Source organism: Myotis nattereri (genome assembly GCF_964212035.1).
Source record: "Myotis nattereri genome assembly, chromosome: 4".
NCBI classification, from domain to species: Eukaryota; Metazoa; Chordata; class Mammalia; order Chiroptera; family Vespertilionidae; genus Myotis; species Myotis nattereri.
This window is the reverse complement of record NC_138079.1, coordinates 112,574,650-112,598,420: the sequence shown is the minus strand read 5'-3', so window position 1 is coordinate 112,598,420 and position 23,771 is coordinate 112,574,650. Positions and strand designations below refer to the sequence as shown.

Here is a 23,771-nt window from a genome sequence, read left to right as displayed (position 1 = left end):
AAATGGATAACGCCATTCAGATACTTCCGTAACAATGAGACGGCCAGAGTATGACTAGGGACTCTGGGAAGCCTCTAACAGTTAATTCACCAAGCACTAGTATCATATAGTTTAAACCACACAATAAAGAAATAAAAATTTTGCTAAATAAATAAATAATTTCTTGAAAGCGTTTATATTAGGTTGCTAAAGAATAATTGCTCATTTGTATTTACCCTTCTAGCCATTTTTTTCTCGCCCTCCTTATTTTGTTTTGTGATATGACAGAGCCCTAATAGTACATAGGAGGGACCCACTAAATATTTGTTGGATAAATGAATGAATATGGTTCTTTAAAAGTCAGGGTCTATTTGCAACATAACCGTTAAGTTATTGAGAACACTTGTCAGTTTTCCATGGCGATTACAAAAGAGGCAACTTCCTGCCTGTCCCTGCAGTGTCCGGATTTGAAGTAGGCTGCATAGGCTGTGCAGGTCTGTTGGAGCTAGAGCAGAGAAAGGAGCAAGTCCTCCAGGATTGAGGCTGGAACTCAAGAACAGTAGTTTCCAGCACTTTGAGGCTCTCTTCAAGCCCTGCACCTGTAGGCACTCATGGAATCTTCCGGTGATCCTCCGGTGGGTGCTTTTCTTGCCACCATACAGAAGAGGGCTACGCAGCCCCAAGGCTGAGCAAGCCAAGATTCACAGCAAGCAGCCTCTTTCCTGAGTCTAGAAGTTTGATCGCTAAACCATGTTGCAGGTTGGCCTAAGGGCTTGCCAAAAGCAGAGACCAGATTCTGACTGGAAAGGGGTCTGGAGGCTGTGCAGGAGAGGAGTGAGAAGGTAGGCAGCTCTGGGGCAGTCCCCAGGCCAGACCCTCTGCAGGCCCCAGGGGGCAAGCCCTTCATTTAGGTTGATCTGTAAGTACATGACACTCTAAAAAGATAAGGGAATAAAGCAGAGGTGCGGGGGGAGAGGCACTGCCTGACTGCTGTGCTGTAGAGCATGTGGCTAGGTGCACACATGGCTGGCAAGTGTGTTTGTGTCTGCACACATGTATGGGAGGGGCTTGGGCAGAACCTGGCTTCAAAATCAGCTCCACCATGAACACACTGTGGTTTTCATTTTGATTGATTTAATAACCTGATTTTTTAGTTTATGTCATTTTAATATTATGTCATTTTTAATTTGTCGTTAATTTATGTCATTTTAATATTATGAATTGGATTCAATTAGTTTCATAAAGATCCTAATCAAATACAGGGTGTCCCCCCAAAATGTATACACACTTTAATAGCTGATAGATAGCTCAATTTTGAAAATGAAATTTTTTTTTTCTGGTGCACCATTTCCAGAGGTACTGCAATACCTGGTCGATGCGTGGACAGAGTAAGTTCCTATTCCATCTCCCTATTCCAAAAATACATTTAATATAATGTCCTTGGAGAGAGGATGTATCAGATATTAAACTGATAAGAACAGATACTACACTTGATCTTAACCAAAAGGCCGGGAAGTGATGAAATGTACTTTAATAAACACTGTCTTTATAAGTATTCAAAGGGTACATAAACAGGTTTGGAGGGACACTCTATAGTTTGCTGATTATTAGACTAGTGGCCCCGTCCATGAAATTCGTGCACGAGGTAGGGGGGTGTCCCTCAACCCAGCCTGCACCCTCTCCAATCTGGGACCCCGTTGGGGGATGTCTAACTGCAGGATCGTGCCTAAACCGGCAGTTGGACATCCCTCTCATGATCCAGGACTGCTGGCTCCCAACCACTTGCCTGCCTGCCTGCTTGATTTCTCCTAACTGCTTCTGCCTGCCAGCCTGAACACCCCCTAACCACTCCCCTGCCGGCCCGATCGCCCACAACTGCCCTCCCCTGCTGGCCCGATTGCCCACAACTGCCCTCCCCTGCTGGCCCGATCGCCCACAACTGCCCTTCTCTGCTGCAATCTGCCTCCTCCACTGGGACCCACTAACTCCGTATGAGGCGGCGGAGATGCCGGGACCCCCAGGCCTCACCTCGTGGAGTGGCCGCTGGGCCCCGCCTCTGCTGTACGCACGGCCATCTTGTGGCGGTCATCTTGTGGTGGCCATCTTGAGATGCTGTGGCACGAGGACCACCTAGGCTTTTATTAGTATAGATAATTAAATTTCATAAATGCTCAGGATAAAATTCAGCTTATTTAATTGTTCTATTTCTTAATTTTTGGAGGAGATCACAATTGGGAGACACCTCCCGCATGTGATTTCCAAGAATCATCTCAGCCTTAGCACTAGAAGGAGGCCCTGTGCATTTCATGATATGAATTGAGCAAGTGAAATAGATGTATTTCACCCTTTCCTAGATGGATGTTTGCAACGATGTGTGAAAAGGTCATAGAGAAGATTTAAGTGGCATGTGTGTGGCATTGAAGTGAGCATCTATAAATGAAGTCAGTGGGCCTTTTAGTTTTGCTGTGAAACTAGCTGGGTGCTAGCAGTGTTTTGTATTTTGTTAAATATATTCTGTAACTGATAAAAAATAGAAAATTATTACTTTGTACGAATAGCTGGTAGAAGTGTACATGTAGGCCAGCTATATATCTGTAAAGGCATTTCCTTTGTGTAGACCAAGCCTGTCAAACTCAAAGGCTAACATGGTCCAAATAAACAAGATGTAAGTGTATGTGGGCCACAAAAAAACAAAAGCTTCAGTTTTCATAGGTTTATTTCAATAGAGACATGCTGAATACAAAGGGCTGAAATAAATGAGTCATCGTTAATATAAAATAATAGAACATTTTAATAACAATATTTTTTCTTGAACTTTAAACTTACCAGACACTGAATAACTGCACAAATTAATAAGCGTAACACAAACCTATTTTTCTTGTTCTCCGAAAGTGAAATATTTCCTGTTGCGCACACCAAACAAGTCAGTCCAAGACTAATGATGTGGCAATCGTCTGCTAAAATATTCACTGCTAGTATTAGTGGAGAGAAATGGTGTGCATGCGTGTAAGGTACATATGGGAAATGAATGCAACACGATGATAGTCATCAGTCACTAGTGAACGTTGTAGTTTTTATTAATAATTATGTATAACAGTATATTGTAAAAATTTAAGTTAGGAAAATTTTATTGAAACATTTCTTACTTATCTTATATTGGGTGGGCCACAAAAATATTCATTGTGAGCCACATGTGGCCCATGGGCCACGAGTTTGACATGCTTGGTGTAGATTGACTTATGCAGCATATATACAGCTCTTTTCATGTTTCCATAATGACTCAGGATGGCCAAATTCAGTGGCCTGTTCCAGGGACAGAAAGGAAAGTGGGTCAGAAGCAAAGAGCATGTGCGAGGGATGGGTGAGGGGGCGGCCCTGCAGCAGCGACAACATTGCCTGTTTGCCAGTTGCCTAGTTGCTGTGTTGTTGTGTCATAAACTACCTGAACGTTCCATGACTTCAAACAACAATGACGTATTATCTCTGGCTGACTGGGCAGCTCTGCTGTTGGTCTCCCTTGACTGACTCCTGTGGCTGCATTTGGCTGGTGACTGGGCAAGAGGGGAAGGTCCAGTTGCCTCACTCCCGTGTCGGGCCTTGGTGCTGGCTCTTGGTTGAGGCACACAGGTTTCCACATGCCTTTGTCCTGCTGAGGCCAGACCCGTGCCTTCACAGCCTGGTGGTTCCAGGCAGTCTTTCAGGAGGGCAAAGGCAGCAGGGGAAGGCCTGGGGTTCAGAACCCCAAAAGCATCACTTCCACAACAGTCCATTGGTCCAAACATCTCACAAGGCCAGCAGCTCACAAAGCAACTCTTCAGCGGGTGAGGTCTAGACTCCATCTAGAAGTAATAGCAAAGTCACATGTAAAGGGGCCAGGAGGTACAGTTAATCAGGGGCCACTATCATAATTATATATATAGTAACTTCAAAAGTATGTACAGTGGTCATTTATATTACAGTGGACTACCACATAAAGGAGAAGTAAAATAAAAATCGATATCTATATCTATATCTATATCTATATCTATATATATATATAAACCCTAATATGTAAATAGCCGAATGGCAGAACAACCAAACAACTGGTCGCTATGCCGTACGTTGACAACCAGGGGCTGCGCACGGAACATGGCGGGTGTTGGCCAGGGCAGAATGATGGAGCAGGTGAGCGGGGGTACCAAACCAAGGCGGGCCACTGGTCACTGTCATCAGGGCAAGACTCTGGTGGTTACTGAAAATTCTTTGCTCCCGCATACCATGGTCTTGCCAGGCGCTCGCACCGATCGCTCGATGCCATCAGAGGGTGCAAGTAGCAGCTGCTGGCCCTGATCGCCCAAGGGCTTCTCCACCTCCCACTGCTCCTGAGGGGTGATCGGGGCAGCAGCTGCCACTGGCACCCACTGACAGCACCAATCCCGCTCGCACCTGCTGCTGGCGCCGGCCCCAATCGCTCCGTGCCGTCAGCTTGTGGGAGCGGCAGCAGCAGGAGTGGGGCTGCCGGCAGACGGGACTGGGTACCGCGGCAGGAGGGGCTGGACGGGTTCGGAGGATGGGCCAAGACCCGCCCCTGTGCCCACAGCAGCCTAGCGACCCACAGTTCCTTTTAAGGTGCATGAATTCGTGCACTGGGCCCCTAGTAGTTTATAATATTAGTGACATGAATTTCCTTTTCTAAAGCTCAAGTAAAACTACACGGGGAGGTCAGTGGACATTTGCTTGTACCTAAGCACAGAATCACTGTGAACACAGCAACTACAAAAGGCAGGTTAAACCCCTCAAATACTGTAGTGATATTGTCTATGGTGATGTGATTTTATGAAATGGTGATGGAGCCAGGTTTGTGGCTCAGATCATTAGGAATAAGTTTTTTACCTTGTAAATATCCAGGGGGATATTTGAGAATATTTCGGTGACAGGACAGTGTTTTGCTGTGCGCTACTCTCCTGTCTACTGCAGGGGTAGAGTAACTGGCTCAGATGTCTAGGCTCCTTCTGGGGACCGGGGGGGGGCGGGGTGGAGAACCAGTTTCTTTGCCTTTTCCAGCCACTGGAGGCCACCTGTGCTCCTGGCCCTCTTATCTCAAGGTCAGCAATACAGTTACTTCCACCTCTGGTTCCACAGTCACATCTTTTCTCTGACTTTGGCCCTCCTGCCTTCCTTATAAGGACGCTGTGATTACATTGGGTCCACCTGGATTTCCCCATCTCAGCATCCTTAATTTAATCACATCTGCAAAGTTCCTTTGCCACATAGGGTGACATATTCACAGGGCCTGGGATTAGGACATGGACCTCTGTGGGGGAATGATCAAGCCTACTATACCCAGAATATGAAAAGTAAACGGAAAATAATCCAAGGGCCGCAGGGCCAGGCAGCACTAAAACAAGCCTGAGATAACAGTAAAGGGGCCCCGGGAAGCAGCACCGCGGCACCAAGGAAGCGTGGGCACTGAGGTGGAGCTGCCCTCCTCGTTTCCTGCCGATTGTCGCCCTGCAGCACGTGGGCTCAGTGCATGTCGTCCGAGTTTTCAATAGAAGCCCCCAATCCAGCTGTTACCATTCACTGTCCCAATTATTTTTTAAAAGGTTGGGGACTGGGTGAAAAAGGTGAAGGGATTAAGCCAGTGGTTCTCAACCTGTGGGTTGTGACCCCTTTGGCTGTCAAATGACCCTTTCATGGGGGTCGCCTAAGACCATCCTGCCTATCAGATATTTACATGACGATTCATAACAGTAGCAACATTACAGTTATGAAGTAGCAACGGAAATAATTTCATGGTTGGGTCACAACATGAACTGTATTTAAAGGGCCAGAAGGTTGAGAACCACTGGATTAAGCAAAAAAAATTACTTATAGACACAGACCACAGTATAAACAAAGGGAAAGGGGGTGGGAGAGGTGGGAGAGTGGAAGGGGAGATAAATGGTGATGGAAGGAGACTTGACTTGGAGTGGTGAGCACACAATACAGGTGAGGTGTGGTACAGTAGTGTATCCTGAAACCTGTGTAATTTGGTTATCCTATGTCACCGCAATAGGTTCAGTAATAAACGAATAAATGACTGCTGACAGTTCATTCTCAAAAGGAAGAGTAAGCTTAGCGTGCCCACACCGAGTGCGCTAGGCCTCCCTGCTGTGACCCTGGTTTGTGTTCTTCACTCTGACTTTCTGCCTTGGGCCCAGCAGGATGACCTGAGTCCCCTTATACCACATCCCTGGGAACACAGCTACCATAGTCCCCCATTATTTGAAGTTTTACTTTTTGTGGTTTCAGTTCCCTATGATCAACCACTGTCCAAAAGTATTAAATAAAAAATCCCTGAAATAATTTATAAGTTTTAAATTGTGTACTGTTCTAAGTAGCTATCCTGCTGGGATGTGAATTTAGAACCTAATTATGAAATAGACTCAGAGTGAAGGGCTGACTTATTTGTAAGAATCTACCATTACCAGTTACCATCTGAGTGATTAATTAATGGTAATTAATTGTTATGGCCAAAGGTGATCCTGAGTGGGGGGGTGAAAGGATTGAGAAAAGACAGACAAGAGAATGAAAGCTGGGTCTCGGTGGGACGCTGCTCCTTGATGAGGAGACAGCACCAGCGCCCACAAGCCGTGTCTTTATTTTATAGCAGATGCCACGAGGCAAAGTAGGGGCGTGATCACGTTGTTTACAGCATTCTCGTGAGTTCCAACCTCACTCAATTACATGCACCTGAACTCTAGCACACAGGCACATGGGGCCACGTGTTTGGACCATAGGTTCAAGCTTACAACCACAGCCATTGGCTATGATTGTGCTGGGGGGGGCCCTGCCCTCCAGCTGGGACTTGCACATGGCAATGAGAGGACCCTGTCCTTTCATTAGGCTTGAGCCTAATGAAATCAGGCTTGAGCCTGGCCAAAACACTGTAGCCATGCCCCACAATTAATGACAATCGTTGTAGAATAACATGCCAGACATTATTTCACATCGTGATCTCATTTAAGTATCACAGCAACCCTTTGAATTGATGATTTTATTGTCCCCATTTTGTGGATGAGGAAACTGAGTCCCAAGGATTACCCAAATTCACATGGCCAAGAAGAGTTTGAACCATGGAATCGGAGCCTGGCTCTCAGTCCTACTATATCAGTAAGGCTGTTAGTGTTAAAATACTTCCCTGAGACTCTGGGAATTGCTGTCAGATCCAGTTTGTAACCCAGGAATACCTTATACGTTTATAGCCATGCTTCCTTTTTTTTTTTTCTTTCTTCCCCCTCCCCCCGCAACAACAACAACAAAAAAGCAGCACTGATTGCTTCATTTCCTAGCTTGGTTAGGAGTTGCTTTTGTTTCTAAAAATCAAAGTCATCCTCAAAAGGAAAGGCTTTGAAAAGAAAGTCATCAGGCTCTGAGCTGAGGGTTGTCTTATGCAGTAATGGGCAGAGGCTTTGTGACAGGGTTTGCTTCTCTGCTCTGAAGTTTTGTCCTTTAGCTTGTGGGGCATGGCTTTGTGCCAGGTGGCTGTAGTAGCAGACTTTTCAAAAATACACATATGTGTTTTAATTGATTTTTAGGGAGAGAGGAAGGGAGAGGGATAGGAACATCCCTTAGAAAGGAACATCATTGATCAGCTGTCTCCTGCCCCTTACTGGGGATTGAGCCGGCAACCCAGGCATATGCCCTGACCAGGAATCAAACCAGTGACCTCTTGGTTCCTGAGTCGATGCTCAGCCACTGAGCCGTACCAGCTGGGCTGTAGTGGCAGTCTTTTTTGACCCAGCCAAATAGGGAGAACATTACCATTTAGCCATGAATAGCATTTTAGTTGTTACACACAGCATCAGTTAACTTTTTACTACAAATGAACTACCTCAAAAGTTAGTGCTTAACATAACAGTTTAGCTCTCTGTTCTATAAGGCAGCTATTTAGACTGGGCTCAGCTGGGCAGTTCTTCTGGCCCTGGCTATGCTCATTCCTGTGTCTGTGGTCAGGTACCAGGTAGGCTGGGTGCTGGCTGGGCTAGGATGGCCTCAACCCTATTCCACACCTTCTCATCCTCCACCAGTTAACCCTGGCTTATTCTTGTGGTAGCTGGGAGGCTGGTGGATTCCAGTCGATGTCTCAAGGCCTCTGGGGCCTGGCACGTTGTCACTTTCACTACATGGTATTGGCTAAAGCCAGTCCGAGGCCAGCACAGATTCAGGGAGTTAGGAAGTAGACTCCACGCAATGGGGAGAGCTGTGAAGTCACTTCGCAAAGGGTGTGGGAGGATGGTGGCGATGGTGGTCCTTCTGCAGGTTACCTCAGATCCTGTTAGGCATAGCATGGCTTTGGCAGCGAGGGGCAGGCTTGATTCTGGCTCCAGCCTATTGGCCTCAGGGAAGTTACTTTCTGCAATGCCCCCCTCCAGATGAGCAGTGCTCCCCTGTCCAGTTGGGCAATGCTCCCCTGTCCAGATGGGCAGCGCCCCCCTCTCCAGTTGGGCAATGCTCCCCTCTCCAGATGGGCAGCACCCCCCTCTCCAGATGGGCAGTGCTCCCCTCTCCAGATGGGCAACGCTCCCCTCTCCAGGTGGACAGGGTTACAGAGAGGATCCAATGAGGCAATGTGGGAGCAGAGCCAGCTCTGGGGACCAAATGTTTGCTCTTCCATTTACTAGTAAGTGACTTGGGGAGGTATTTAGTCTTTCTGTGGCCCTGTCTTCTAATCTATACAATGGGAATAATAATGACAATAATAACCTAATAACATGTAGCTGTTATGAGCATAAATGAGTGAAGTCAAATTAGAAAGACTGGCACATAGAAAGCGCTCATGACATATTAACTCTTAACATGATGCTTGGAAAGGAGCAAGTCTGTAAAAGCAATGCCATTTCCCCACTCCCCTCTCTTGGTGGCCAGTTGTTGCTTGGCTGCATGGAAGGTGGTATCCTTAACGGGATGCTTTCTGGATATTCCACATGCCCAATGATGGCCTACTTCATCATTCCTAGAATCCCAGTGCCTTAAAAAATAATAAGTGTTAATCAAAATCTAAACATATCTCTTAGAAATGATGGTGAGCTTAGAACCCAGATGCAATATGAAGAGACCTCCAGGGCTTAAGGAGCTGCTAGAGTCACAGCTAGTGACCAAAGAAAGAAAAAGAAAGGAAAAGAAAAGAAAAGACAGATTGCAGGTTTTTCAGATGCTTCTTGAGAATTTATGTCTGAACGATAGAAGCTATTTTTTAATGAATGAAAATAATGTTTCAATTGATTCATTTTTAAAAGATTGTATCTTAAAATGTCACTGACCCTCTAATAGTTCAGAAAACAACAATTTCTCCTGCTACTTTTTATGGGAAACCCAAGTTATAAACTAGTCCCAGATTCAAAATATGTTTAAGTGACTAATCCTTTGGAATAATAAAGGTTTTATCCAGGAAATAGAGAAGAGAAATGAAACAAAGCTTTTTTTTAAATCAAACTTCTGTAAAAAAAAATCTGTGGATTTTTCCATGCTCCTATATGAAAAGTTGTTATTAATAGTGTTCTGAAGTCGGTGTCTGCAAACTACAGCGCATGCAGCCAGCTGCCTGTGTTTGTAAATAAAGTTTTATTGGATCACAGTCACATCCGTTCCTTCTTATGACGTCTGTGGCCACTTTTGTATGACAGTGGCAAAGTGGAGCAGTTGTAACACAAGCCAAGATACTTACTGTCTATCTCTTTGAGAAAAAGCTTGCTGACCTCTGTTCTGAAGTCCTGGCACTGTCCAGGTTTTGGAGTAGTGGTTGTTGCTATTATGTGAGGGACAGTCGAAGGGAAGCTTAATGATTTAGCATAGAATTTGGAGCCATGCCCACCTGAATTTAGGACCCAGTTCTACCTTCTAGAATAATGAGCTTGGACCTTGGTAGCATTGTGATCTTTTAACCTGAACCTTCCTAAGCCTCAGTTTCTGCCTCTGTAAAATGGAAGGAATGATAATAGTAATTGCTTTATATAAGGGAGTTTCATGGGGATTAAATAAGAAGATGCATTTAAAGCATTTAGCTCAGTGACTAGCACTACTACAGGAAGTAGTTGCAATAAAATAAGAACAAAATTAAATTGGGAAAAAGTTCCTTAGACCTGGGATGGAAGACAAAATGAGGGCACTGCGTAAGGAAGAGGTGAGCTGAGAGTGGCCACATGGGGGTGGGTGGTGGGAGGTCAGACCCAGCACAGGGAGGGCTCTGGCAGGTCCCCGAGGAAGGCTGGGGTCCTGGAGGCAGGCAGCGGTTGGAACCCTCCCTTCGGCTTCTGCTCCCAGGGCCCCTGGAAAGATTCCTTAGGTGCTGCGAGCCTCAGCCACCTGCTCTGTTCAGTGGGGAGGGTGATCACCATAGCTCCTGCTTCCTCGTGGCTGCTGGGAGGGTTGGATGGGATGATGCCTGTGCAGCACTTAAAATGTGGTGCTCAGTACAGGCAGCCACTGCCACTAAGGACTGAGCTTGAGGAGCGACTCACTTTGGTGGGGGGGGGGGGGTGTCACACGTGAAAACCAGGGGAGGAGAGATGAGTCCAGGTTGACAGTGACATGAAGACGAAATCCATTTTCAGGCAGGAACAGTGAGAGAGACCAGGACAGACAAATCCTTAGAGTGCCTGCCCGAAGCACGGCCGGTGCTGCTCTGTCTGCTCTGAGCACAGGAATCGGAGACGTAACTGCGAAGCAACTTTGCAAATAATGTTGATGCTGAGACAGGAATTTTTGTGGGAGTCAAGTTTTCATGAAGATCTGCCAGTTCCTTACTGAGTCTTGGTTGACATTGATCTTCCTGGTGCTCTGTCTATCATCACAGCTGCCTTCCCTGTTGCCCTGGGCAAGTTGGAGTCTGTGTGATTTGGGAGGGAAAGGATTTAAAACAGGAAACCAACGGTGCGGTTGCTAAGTAGACCGTCAGCATCCCTTAGCCTGAGACTGAATAGAAGCTGCGGTCCTTCTCCTGTTCTCACAGCTGCATTGTGTTCCATTGGAGCAAATCAAGTTTGAGATGTAGAAATATCATTGTAAAGATTAAACATTGCAGTTGGGTTGATGTGTTTAAGCGATCTCCTGACACCCTGCCATACCATTGAATTAGTTTAACTGGAACATGAGAGACTGGAACCTAATTAGAATTTAATTGGATTGCTATATTAGACAGCGGCTAGCGGCTGGGCTGTACACTTTATTTGGAAATGCTTGTGTAACATTGATGATTTTTACTTAAGCAGTGTCTGATAAAAGGCTTATATTGTTAGCATAGAAAGAAGCATGAATTCAAGAGTACATTTCACTGGAAGTTGGGTCTGCGGCTCACATGCCCATGTGGCTGCCATAACTCAGGGCAGACCCTGCCGTGACAGAGCCCCAGTCAAGTGGACTGAGTGGAAAAGGCGTGTGTGTTTGTGGGGAGATCTTCCTGGCAGCTCCATCTGGGGATGTCCTTGCTTGGGATGACCTTTCTGGGGATGACCCTGTGGGGATGACCTTTCTGGGGATGACCTTTCTGGGGATGACCCTGTGGGGATGACCCTGTGGGGAATGACCCTGTGGGGATGACCTTGCTGGGGATGACCCTGTGGGGATGACCCTGTGGGGATGACCTTGCTGGGGATGACCTGTCTGGGGATGACCCTGTGGGGAATGACCCTGTGGGGATGACCTTTCTGGGGATGACCCTGTGGGGATGACCCTGTGGGGAATGACCCTGTGGGGATGACCTTGCTGGGGATGACCCTGTGGGGAATGACCCTGTGGGGATGACCTTGCTGGGGATGACCCTGTGGGGATGACCTTCCTGGGGATGATTACTTTATTTACCTGATGCAGAGTCAGTGACTTTCCAGGGTGAGTTGTTTCCCATTCCAGTCTTCATTCCCCCCATTGCACATGCACACAATAGACTGCATGCACACCAGATGATGTGTGTGTCTCCTGTATATGTGTATCCAATGTACAGATCAGCACAGAATACTGTCTGGATGGAACCCTGCTACTTGCCTTTTCTCTGTTTGAGGTCTGAGTCTTTCATGATGATGTTTTCCTCCCCTCTTCTCTCCCCCAATCTTATTATAACATTTTCTCCAGCGTATAGAAGAGTTGATAGAATTTCAGGGTGGACACCCACATGTTACCACCTGGATTCTTCAGTTGCCACTTTTCTTTATTTGCTTCTTTGCATAAACATCCACCAATCCATCAATCCATCCCTCTGTCCAGCACTGCAGAGGGAGTTGCAGACTCATGATGATGTAATGAGGTCTTCTCCCTTGACATTTAGTCTTTTTCTTTTCAATTCTGGGTTTTTAAAATTTCTTTTTAACCTTCTTTGAGGTTGTCTTACCTGTTCCTCTACTCACCCAAACTTGCACATTTTCACCCGTTACCAATCATGAACTCGATGTGTTTGCAGTAAGTAAATCCACTCTCTCAATCGCACACTTCAGTTTTTCTCTCTATTACTTTCTCTCTTATCTCTTCAGTCTCCACAAATTTCCATTGGCTTTCTCTTCTCTCAGCTCCCAGCAGATAATGTTAAACAGCAGAGAACAATATCCCCATTGTTCTTCCTGTCTGCTATTCCCAGCACATCCTTGCTCACCCAGAGCAGAAGGAAAACACAATCTCTTCCATTTTATTTCTTTGCAACAAAGTGATTACATTTGTCTTCAAGACCTTCATACATTAGACCATTTGGTTATTTTAAGTCTATTTAATAGAGTGATTCAAGCTGCCTTTCCTCCGCAAAAGGAATCTTTACCCCTGCACAGTGCGGCCAGTGCCTGGGCCCAGTGCAGTTGTTGTATGGCAAGGAGGAGGCACTGCCACTCCACAGGGCTGGGTTGTTTAAATTATTCACAGCAATCCATGCTAGATACATATTTGTGTTGCTATACAAGTATTTTCTTATTTTGGTTAAAAGTGGCTTTTTAAAAGGGATCCTACTCTTATAGTGCAGACATAGAAGCCCCGTACATGGCCTAGTACATTTCATTTTAGTCCCCTGGTCAGCAGTCTTTCAATTTTTAATACAAGGGTATCAGCAGTGAGATAAAGGACTATAATCAATCTCCAGCCACCACTATATGTTCTTGCTAACAAGTAGAATAAAGCTTTTAGTGAAAAATCTTCAGCAGCACTTTCCTTTTGGTGAGAATCAACCCCACAGCAGTCTTTTCAACCTTCTGTAAGAGTCTAAAGCTGAGCAAGTTATTTCCAAGTGAAAGGATAAAAAGAAAAAATATTCATAATAAAATATTATGGGAAGAAAATTTAGAGAAATTGTCCAGATTTAGATGAGCAATTCCTGCTTATAAATGTCAGAATTCCTGTTCACGAGTTCTTCTTGCTTTGATGCTTGGGAGTTGAGTGGTGAATTCGTTCCTTCATTTGCTCACTGCTCATTGACCACCACCATGCAAGGCACTGACCAAGCACTGCGGACACAGAGGTAAAGACAGACCCCCTCCTCAGACAGCTCAGAGTTTGGAGGGAGACAGGCATATGGTCAGGCAGTTACATCTGAGGTGCCATGATGGGCATGCAGCCTGGGGTGGGAGGGACTACCCTAAAGGGAAGGGGGAGAGGCTCAGGAAGCCTTCCTGAGAACATCTTGAAGGACAAATGGGACTTCACCAATTGGAGAAAAAAAGAATAGTTGTTAAAACTCTTTTTGTTGCACATTAACAGCTCAATACAAACTGGCTTAATAAAAAAAGTGAATTTATTGGCTCATGTGCCTGAAAGGTCCAGGGGATTTTGGCTTCAGACAGAGCTGGATCCAGGGTCTAGTACAATGTCATTAGGAGTCTGCCATTGGGGGTCTACCTAATAGCATCTCCCTTCTTTTTTGCTAATATAACCTCAAATTTGTTATATATATATATATATACATATATATATATATATATATATAAAATCTTTATATATATATATATAAAATCTTTATTGTTGAAAGTATTATATATGTCCCCCATTTTCCCCCATTGACCTCCACCCCCACCCCAGGCCTTCACCACCCTACTGTCTGCGTCCAAGGCCATGTATATATGCATACAACGTCTTTGGTTGATTAACTCCCACCCACCCACCCTCCCCCACCTTCCATCCGAGATTCCACACTGTGTTCTATGCTTCCATGTCTCTGGATCCACTCTGTTCATCAGTTTATTTTGTTCATTAGATTCCACATATGAGTGAGGTCATGTGATACTTGTCTTTCTCTGACTGATTTACTTCACTTAACATGATACTCTTGGGTCAAATGGAAGTTCCATATTTAATTTTTTGAAGAGACTTCATACTATTTCTATAATGGCTGCATTCCCACCAGCAGTGAACTAGGGCTCCCTTTTCTCCACATCCTCGCCAACACTTGTCATTGATTGACTTGTTGATGGTAGCCATTCTGATAGGAGTGAGGTGATATCTCATTGTCATTTTAATTTGCATCTCTCTGATGATCAGTGACTTTGAGCATTTTCTCATATGTCTCTTGGCAATCTGTATGTCCGCTTTAGAAAAGTGCCTATTTAGGTCCTTTGCCTGTTTTTTAAAATATATATTTTTAATGTATATTTTTACTGATTTCAGAGAGGAAGGGAGAGCGAGAGAGATAGAAACATCAGTGATGAGACAGAATCATTGATTGGCTGCCTCCTGCACACCCCCTACTGGGGATCGAGGCCGCAACCCAGGCATATGCCCTTGACCGGAATCGAACCTGGGACTTTCAGGTTGCCACTCTATCCACCGAGCCAAACTGGCTAGGGCTGCCCATTTTAAAATTGGATTGTTTGTTGCCGGGGTCCAACTCCAGCGGTCCAGGGGTTCCCATAGGTGTGGATGGAGTCGGTGAAGACTGAAGGACACGGAGACAGCGTTCAGATGATCAGCATAGCCAGGTTATCTCTTTATTCTAGGTGGACCCTCCTGTGCCTGGCTGAGGCCACAGAGAGAAATCCAGAGGCAAGCTGAGCCTTTATTTTATAGTCAGAGGTAAACAAGGTAGTGGTTACCATAGTTACACTGTTCTTGTAAATTTCACTTGTTTTGGCAGCACTTACCGTACCTCCCACAGCCCATTAGCTACCCAGATAAGATCTAAGGAGAGTCATAAGGTCAAGCCTAATTATGCTAAGAGGACTGTGCCCGCTAAGCTGGGACTTGTTTGTGACTTTGCCAACAGGTCAGTCTGAGGCTTAAACCTATAGCTGTGCCCTACACCCTTGACCTTCTACAGTTCCTTGTTTCATGTCCATAGTTCTTATCTGACCTTTGCCAAAAATCCCATCTCCATCTAGTTCTGTTGATTTTAATACTATCCATTCTATTCCAAAGGTTAGGGCTAGTTTGTTATCTCCATTCCAAGGTCACTACTGTTCTGTTAAACTACAAGGAAGTAAGTGAAGGAGATTATCCTATTCTATGGCCTAAGTAAAGATTATGTCGCTTAAGCGTGATTGTTCATAGTTAAGGTGATTAACTACCCTCCTGGCACTTAGTTAAGGGGTTTTACTGATTTATTCCCTTCCTTAGTCCTATTAATCCCTAACTCCAGGGAAACATCCCCACCTGGGGAAACAACCGTTCTTGGGGCGGTGGCCCTGGTTAGAACACATAGCGCTAAGAAGGGGAGCAAACATATTAAGAACAGTATGCCATATACGCCAGGTCCTTTGAAACATATGCTGTGCAGATGTTTCTTCCCTGCAGCGACTGTGTCAAGCAGCAAGGATGGACTGGCTTCCGGCAGTTTGTCTTCCTTTTGTTAAGTTGTATGAGTTCCTTATACATTTTGGATATTAACCCTTTATCAGATGTATCATTGCCAAATATGTTTTCCCATACAGTGGGCTCCCTTTTCATTTTGTCGATGGTTTCTTTTGCTGTGCAGAAGCTTTTTATTTTGATATCATCCCATTTGTTTATTTTCTCCTTAGTTTCCTTTGTCCTAAGAGATATATCTGTAAACATACTGCTATGAGAAATGTCTGAGATTTTGTTGCCTGTGATTTCTTCTAGGATTTTTATGGTTTCACAACTTATATTTAAGTCTTTTATCCATTTTAAGTTTATTCTTGTGTATGGTGTAAGTTGGTGGTCTAGTTTCATTTTTTTACATGTATCCAGTTTTATCAACAGAAGACTATCATTACTCCGTTGTATTCTCTTGCCTCCTTTGTCAAATATTAATTGAAGGAAATCGCTTGGGTCAATTTCTGGGGTCTCTGTTTTGTTCCTTTGATCTATACGCCTGTTCGTGTGCCATTACCAGGCTGTTCTGATTACAGTGGCTTTGTAGTACAACATGATATCTGGTATTGTGATCCCTCCTACTTTCTTCTTCTTTCTCAAGATTACTGCAATTATTTGGGGTCTTTTTTGATTCCATATAAATTTTTGGAGTGTTTGTTCTAGATCTGTGAAATATGCCATTGGTATTTTAATGAGGATTTTATTGAATCTGTAGATTGCCTTAGGTAGTATGGACATTTTAATGATGTTGATTCTACCATTCCATGAACACAGTATATTCATCCACTTGTTTATATCTTCTTCTATATCTTTTTTTCAACGTCCTGTAGTTATCCAAATACAGGTTTTTTGCCTCCTTGTTTAAGTTCATTCCTAAATATCTTAATATTTTTGTTGCAATGGTGAATGGGATTATTTGTTTAGTTTCTCTTTCTGAGAATTCATTATTAGTTTATAAAAAAGCCATCAGTTTTGGGGTGTTGATTTTGTATCCTGCTACATTGTCAGATTCATTTATTAAGTCTAGTAGTTTTTTCGTGGAGTCATTAGGGTTTTCTATGTACAATATCATGTCATTTGAAAATAATGAGTTTTACTTTCTCCTTTCCAATTTGGATGCCTTTTATTTCTTCTTGTCTGATCACTATGGCTAGGACTTCCAGCACTATGTCAAATAGGAATGGTGAAAGTGGGCATCCCTGTCTTGTTCCTGTTCTTAGGGAAATGGTTTTAGTTTTTGACCATTGAGTATGATATTAGCTATAGGTTTGTTATATATGGCCTTTATCATGTTAAGGTATGATCCCTCTATTCCCACTTTGCTGAGAGTTTTCAATCAAAAAAGGGTGTTGGATTTTGTTGAATGCTTTTTCTGCATCAATTGATATGATTGTGCTGGGCTGCATATCTGGCGCTTTGGCCAGATGGGTCATGCTGTACTGTCTGTTCCTAAAACACATAGATAGGAAGGTACTGACATCAGGCCAGGCCTTGAAATATGGTCTCATGGCCCCTTCCCAACACACAGGCCTCCTTTCTCAGAAGGCCCGGAAGTCTCATTCCAAATTTGGGAGACAAAGGACTGGAAAAAGTATAAATAAAGAGAGTTTCCTCCATATGGGGGGCCCAGAATTTGAAAGACACATTTTTCTCTGGGCTGCCACAGAATCTAATAATAAAATGTAACACCTGTAGTAGGCTACAGTTCAGCCTCTGCTTCAGCAGGGTGCTGTAACTGTAGTCGCTGGCCAACTTAATTAAGGCTCTTAAATTTAAATTCTGAGTCAGTGGTCTGTCTCGCTGAGTGAACCCACAACATTGATCATGTGATTTTTGTCTCTCAATTTGTTTATGTGATTGCTGCGACCTTCACGGCAGGTTCAGGATGACTTGAAGGAGGGCCATCGACACAATGAGTACACTATATAGGAAATATGAATTTTGAAGGTATTGGGGGGGCCAGGTGGGAACATCTTTCGTGAAGAAGCTCAACAAGACTGGGTCCTATCTGCTTTTATTCACTTTGAATACTCGTTTGTCCTTTAGCAATGCATACAGGCAGATCAAAGGTAAAGTCTGGTATGCAATGTAAAGATTATCAGTTCAGGAAATCGCCTCGAGCCATCGCAATCACAGCAGGCGCAATCTTGTGTTGACTCCAGCCCTGCTGGGATCAAGGTCCATTGGCCTTCCAATGTCTCTTTTGCACTTTTATGCTAAATGCCGTTACGCTTTGGCCTCCAGCATGTGATGTATCACATTTATTGATTTGTGGATATTGTACCAGCCTTGCATCCCTGGAATAAATCCCACTTGGTCATGGTGTTTGATCTTTTTAATATATTGCTGGATCCAATTTGCTAATATTTTGTTGAGGATTTTTATATCTATGTTCATCAAGGATATTGGCCTGTACCTTTCTTTCTTTGTAGTGTCTTTATCTAGTTTTAGAATTAGGATAATGCTGGCCTCATAAAAAGAGGTTGGAAGTGTTCCTTCCTCTTGGATTTTTTTGGAATAGTTTGGGGAGTATAGGTGTATTTGTTCACTCTCCTTGGAATTGCTATGTCCTGTTTCCAAATACATCACATCTGAAATATCAGAGGTTAGGACTTCAATAAGTGAATTAGAGGGGTGGGAGCACAACTCAACCCCTAGCACCCGCCTTCTCCTCTCCCCTCTCAGATCTCCTCCTAACACCTCCCATTGGTGGGGCCCAACTAGAGAGGAAAGGAGCTGGTTGATGTGAACCGTACAATGAGCCTCCGGAGGCTGGGCAGGGTGCAGGGTAGACCTGGGTGGGCAGAGAGGCTTCCAGCAGACCCTGTGCAGCCTTCCTTCAGGCAGGAGCCCTGCACCCGGCCACCTGTGCCTCTAGATTGACTGTGTGTGAACCCTGCCCTCCTGAAGGAGAGCCACCCTCCACCTCCCGGGTAGAATCAAGTCTCTAAAAGAAGGTGACTGGTTGTTTGGGTAACAAGAGACTTGAAATGGACTGGGAGGCAGGGTACCTGGTGCACTACCGGAAGCCCACGCCTTCTCTCCATGACTCCAGGACGTTTCCCTGTGATTTCCAAGCCTCTCTGTTGCCTAGGGACTGCATCCAATTGCATGTGAGAAGAACTCAAGAACAGTGATAATAGCCTGAGGGAAGTTTCTCTCTCCCTACATGTCAAGGTGTCCAGAGCAGGTCAGGCCGTGGCTCACGGAAGTCATCAAAGGCCCAGGGTCCGAACTCACTGCTCCCTGTCTTCAGCAGGCGGCTCCCCCGTCTTCGGCAGGCAGCTCCCCCATCTTCGGCAGGTGGCTTTGGCCACTGCACACAGCCCTGCACCTGTGATCTAGGCTGAAAGTAGAGGAGACTTCAGGGAGAGTGGGGGTAGAAATGAAGAGCAGAACTTCCTGAGAAATCACAGGGCATGGCCACTTCTATCTCATCGGCAGAACTGTACCCCTTCTTCCGTGGGAGGCAGGGACGTGTCGTTTGTGCCCTGGGCTGATAGTCAGGCTCCTTAATACAGATGACGTAGCAAGCAGCTCTAGGTGGGCAGCAGGCAGGGTCGGCTGTACTGGCCAGTGCCCCTGTGGGCCTGGCTCCCAGTGCACCTGTCATGTGGCTCCCACATCTGAAAGTGACACCTAGACGTGGAGTAACCTGTTCCGAGGATTTGAGTGAACTGGGGGAAAGCAATAACTACTATTACTCCAATTTAAATAAATCCTGAGAATGATCTAAAGCAGGGGTCCTCAAACTTTTTAAACAGGGGGCCAGTTCACTGTCCCTCAGACCATTGGAGGGCCGGACTATAGTTTAAAAAAAAAAAAAACTATGAACAAATTCCTGTGCATACTGCACAATATCTTATTTTGAAGTAAAAAAACAAAATGGGAACAAATACAATATTTGTATTTGCATGTGGCCCGCGGGCCATAGTTTGAGAACCCCTGATCTAAAGCATGTAATAAGCTCCCTACTGTGGGCCCTGCCTCTCATTAGCGCTGCTGCTAGAACCTGGCTTATCCAGAGGATGGGAGACCATCTTCAGGATTCTTGCTGTAAGCTTCGTGGAGGACACGTATGTGTGTCATGTGGCACAGCAACCAGTTAGCCTCTCGTCCTTTGCCCTGCTCAGACACGTAGCAAAGAATGTTATTTAATTCTTTCTTCTCTTTTTAGAGGAAAAGGACCAAATTCATTGCCTGTGATTTTCTGACTGAGTGGTTATACAAGTAAGTTTTTCATGAATATTCAGTGACCCTAAAGATTCAATAATGTTAATTTGCAAGCAGGATAGCAACAATTGACTTGAATTCTTCCTTATTGTTTTCCTGTCAATCAAACATATGACATCATGACCAGCCAAAATCCAAAGAGGACAGGGGAGCCGTTCACAGATTTCTTCTCCATTCCCTTTGTGGAGCAGTGGCTGAAGCAACAGTAAGTGCCGACAGAGGTTTGAATAATTTATTTCTGATTTAAAAATTGTTAGTTTCCTCCAATCTAAGAGAACTAACTCATATAACTACCCTGGGCCCCAGGTAAGTTACATCTGTGGCCCTTGCCTCTCATTATTTTCAGTCTAGGCTCAAGGCATCTATCCATGCAGTGATTATTCAAGGAGCACTTCAGAACTAAAATAGAAAACTTCAAACAACTCTTATCCTAAGTAATTCGTCTCTCCATTCTCTCCCTCTCCCTTTTCTCCCTAACTTCTCCCTCCTTTCCCCTTCCTTGAAGGTCATTATGTGTCAGGAAATAGGACTAAAGTTTTCAAACTATTAATTTTTAGTTATATGCATCGGTTCTACATTCAAACCACTAGAATATGACAGATAAAATTAAAACTCTCTTTGACCACCCTTTCAATGTGAGTCTTCTCACAGAAATAATCAGTTTGGTCGATAGTACATCTTCCCAAAGCTCTTAAAATTATTTAACCCTATAAAATTGAGTTCTAGCATATAGAATTAGTAATACTATTTATGTGGGCTGTTTTCGTCAGTAACATAGCAATGACACTTACTGAACACCTGCATCAGCATTTGTGGCTTCATAAAAATTGAAATGGTACTAATGTAATTCAGTGCAATAAATACTTACTGAGAGAGAAACCAAGATGGTGGCATACGTAAACACCTGAAATTTCTGCCTTGCACAACCACTTCAAAACTACAACTAAAAGACAAAACAGACATCATGCAGAACCACAGGAAGGCTGGCTGAGTGGAAATTCTACAACTAGAAGGAAAGAGAAAAGCACACTGAGACTCAGAGGAGGTGCGGAAGTAAAGTGCAAAGGTACAGAGGTGCACACGGAAAGAGCTGGCAACTGAGGATGACACGATTGTCTTTTTCAATCGGGAGGGAGACACAAGTTCCCGACTGCTCTGAACTCCAGTTCTGCGTGAGTCTCTGGGGACTCAGACTCATACGGGGAGAAACTGGACTGCCTGCCATCGGGCAGAACTCGAGGACCGCTTTCTCTCAGAGAAGCTTGCAGTGATTACCAGGACACTGAGACCCGGGGCCTCTTAGTGCAGGACTGAGGATCAGCCATAGCTGTTTTCTCCCTGAGAACCCACCCCACCCAAGCTGTGGCAGAGGCTTTTGCATATGAATGACCTGGCCCTTTGCAATCTACGATTACCTAACAAACTACAGCTGGGTCAGAAAGACCCAGAACATCCAAAAGAAGGCCCAAGTCCTCACAGCAGCTTGCATTGCTTCACAGCTGGGCCTCATCTGGGCACCTCCAAACCCCAAACAAAGTAGAGGAATCTGCAGATCTCAGTAGCTCCTGCTGGGTAGCCTCAGGAAGAGACTAAATTAGCACCTCCTTAGAGATCCAAGAGCCAGCGTACCCAGTTGTCAGAGTGGGACCATCCAGATTACAACTCCTCAGATCCGTAAAGGACACACTAGAGGGCAGACTCGGTGAGCACCAAAGCTCCACTGAAACAAATCTTGCCCCATAAGGGTGTCTCTAGCACAGAAGTTCTCCCACCATAGACACAGCTGATTCTCACAGCCAATTGGCCTGGAGGTCAGTTCCTCACAGTGATACCAACAACAATCAAGGGTTAACTACAACAAGACTGTGCACAAAGCCCACAAAGGGGTGCACCAAGAGTGTCGACCTCAGGTAATTGGAGAGGCTGAGCCACTGGGCACTATAGGACACCTAGCATAGAAAGCCACTCTATCAACACAGGGAAGCAGCCAAAATGCGGAGACAAAGAAACAGGTCACAAATGACAGAAATGGAGGAAAGCAAACGACTGGATATAGAGTTCAAAATCACACTTATAAGGTTTTTCAAGAATTTTCTAAAAACCGCCAATAAATTTAGTGAGACCCTCCATAAATCTAGTGAGACCCTCGAGGATATGAAAAAGGACCAACTAGAAATTAAGCATACACTGACTGAAATAAAGAATAATATACAGAGATCCAACAGCAGACTAGAGGATCCCAAGAATCAAGTCAAACATTTGAAGTACAAAGAAGCAAAAAAACACCCAGCTGGAAAAGCAAAAAGAAAAAAGAATCCAAAAATATGAAGATAGTGTAAGGAGCCTCTGGGACAACTTCAAGCGCACCAACATCCAAATTATAGGGGTGCCAGAAGAAGAGGGAGAGCAAGATATTGAAAACCTATTTGAAGAAATAATGACAGAAAACTTCCCCTACCTGGTGAAAGAAATAGACTTACAAGTCCAGAAAATGCAGAGAGTCCCAAACAAGAGGAACCCAAAGAGGACCACACCAAGACACATCATAATTAAAATGCCAAGGGCAAAAGACAAAGAATCTTAAAAGAATCAAGAGAAAAACAGTTACCTACAGGGAGTACCCATATGATTGTCAGCTGATTTCACAACAGAAACTATGCAGGCCTGAAGGGAGTGGCAAGAAATATTCAAAGTGATGAATAGCAAGAACCTACAACCAAGATTACTTTACCCAGCAAAGCTATCATTCAGAATTGAAGGTCAGATAAAGAGCTTCATAGATAAGAAAAAGCTAAAGGAGTTCATCACCACCAAAGCAGTATTATATGAAATGCTGAAAGGTATTCTTTTTTTTTTTATTGCTTAAAGTATTACAAAGGGTATTACATATGTGTCCTTTTTTTGCCGCCCACTCGCCCCCCGACAATCCCCTGTACTCCCCTACCCCCCAGTGTCTTATGTCCATTGGTTATGCTTATATGCATGCATACAAGTCCTTCGGTTGATCTCTAGCCCCCCTCTTTCCTGCCCCCCAACCCTACCGAGCCTTCTCTCTGCAGTTTGACAATCTGTTTGAGGCAGCTCTGCCTCTGTATCTATTATTGTTCAAAAGTTTATAATGGTCTCTGTTATCCATGAATGAGTGAGATCATGTGGTATTTTTCCTTCATTGACTGGCTTATTTCACTTAGCATAATGCTCTCCAGTTCCATCCATGCCGTTGCAAATGGTAAGAGTTCCTTCTTTTTTACAGAGCATAGTGTTCCATCATGTAGATGTACCACAGTTTTCTAATCCATTCATCTACTGATGGGCACTTAGGCTGTTTCCAGCTCTTAGCTATGGTGAATTGTGCTGCTATGAACATATGGGTGCATATATCCTTTCTGATTGGTGTTTCTGGTTTCTTGGGATATATTCCTAGATGTGGGATCACAGGGTCAAATGGGAGTTCCATTTTTAGTTTTTTGAGGAAACTCCATACTGTCGTCCATAGTGGCTGCACCAGTCTGCATTCCCACCAGCAGTGCACGAGTGTTCCTTTTTCTCCACATCCTCTCCAGCACTTGTCGTTTGTTGATTTGTTGATGATAGCCAGTCTGACAGGTGTGAGATGGTACCTCATTGTTGTTTTGATTTGCATCTCTCGGATGATTAGTGACTTTGAGCATGTTTTCATATGTCTCTTGGCTTTCTGAATGTCCTCTTTTGAAAGGTGTCTATTTAGGTCCTTTGCCCATTTTTTGATTGGATTGTTTATCTTCCTTTTGTTGAGTTGTATGAGTTCCCTATAAATTTTGGAG

At 44.5% G+C, this 23,771-nt stretch overlaps 1 protein-coding gene across 2 annotated transcripts in view; it reads left to right on the top strand.

The window, feature by feature from the left end:
* The window catches only part of IQCK (IQ motif containing K), a 123,160-nt gene that overhangs the window by 15,916 nt on the left and 83,473 nt on the right, over positions 1 to 23,771 (top strand). For both annotated transcript variants that reach the window (XM_081089397.1, XM_081089396.1), the window contains exons 5-6: positions 19,913 to 19,965; positions 20,096 to 20,173. In XM_081089397.1, coding sequence (XP_080945523.1) covers positions 19,913 to 19,965; positions 20,096 to 20,173 — 131 coding nt within the window. The remainder of the gene's footprint in view (positions 1 to 19,912; positions 19,966 to 20,095; positions 20,174 to 23,771) is intronic.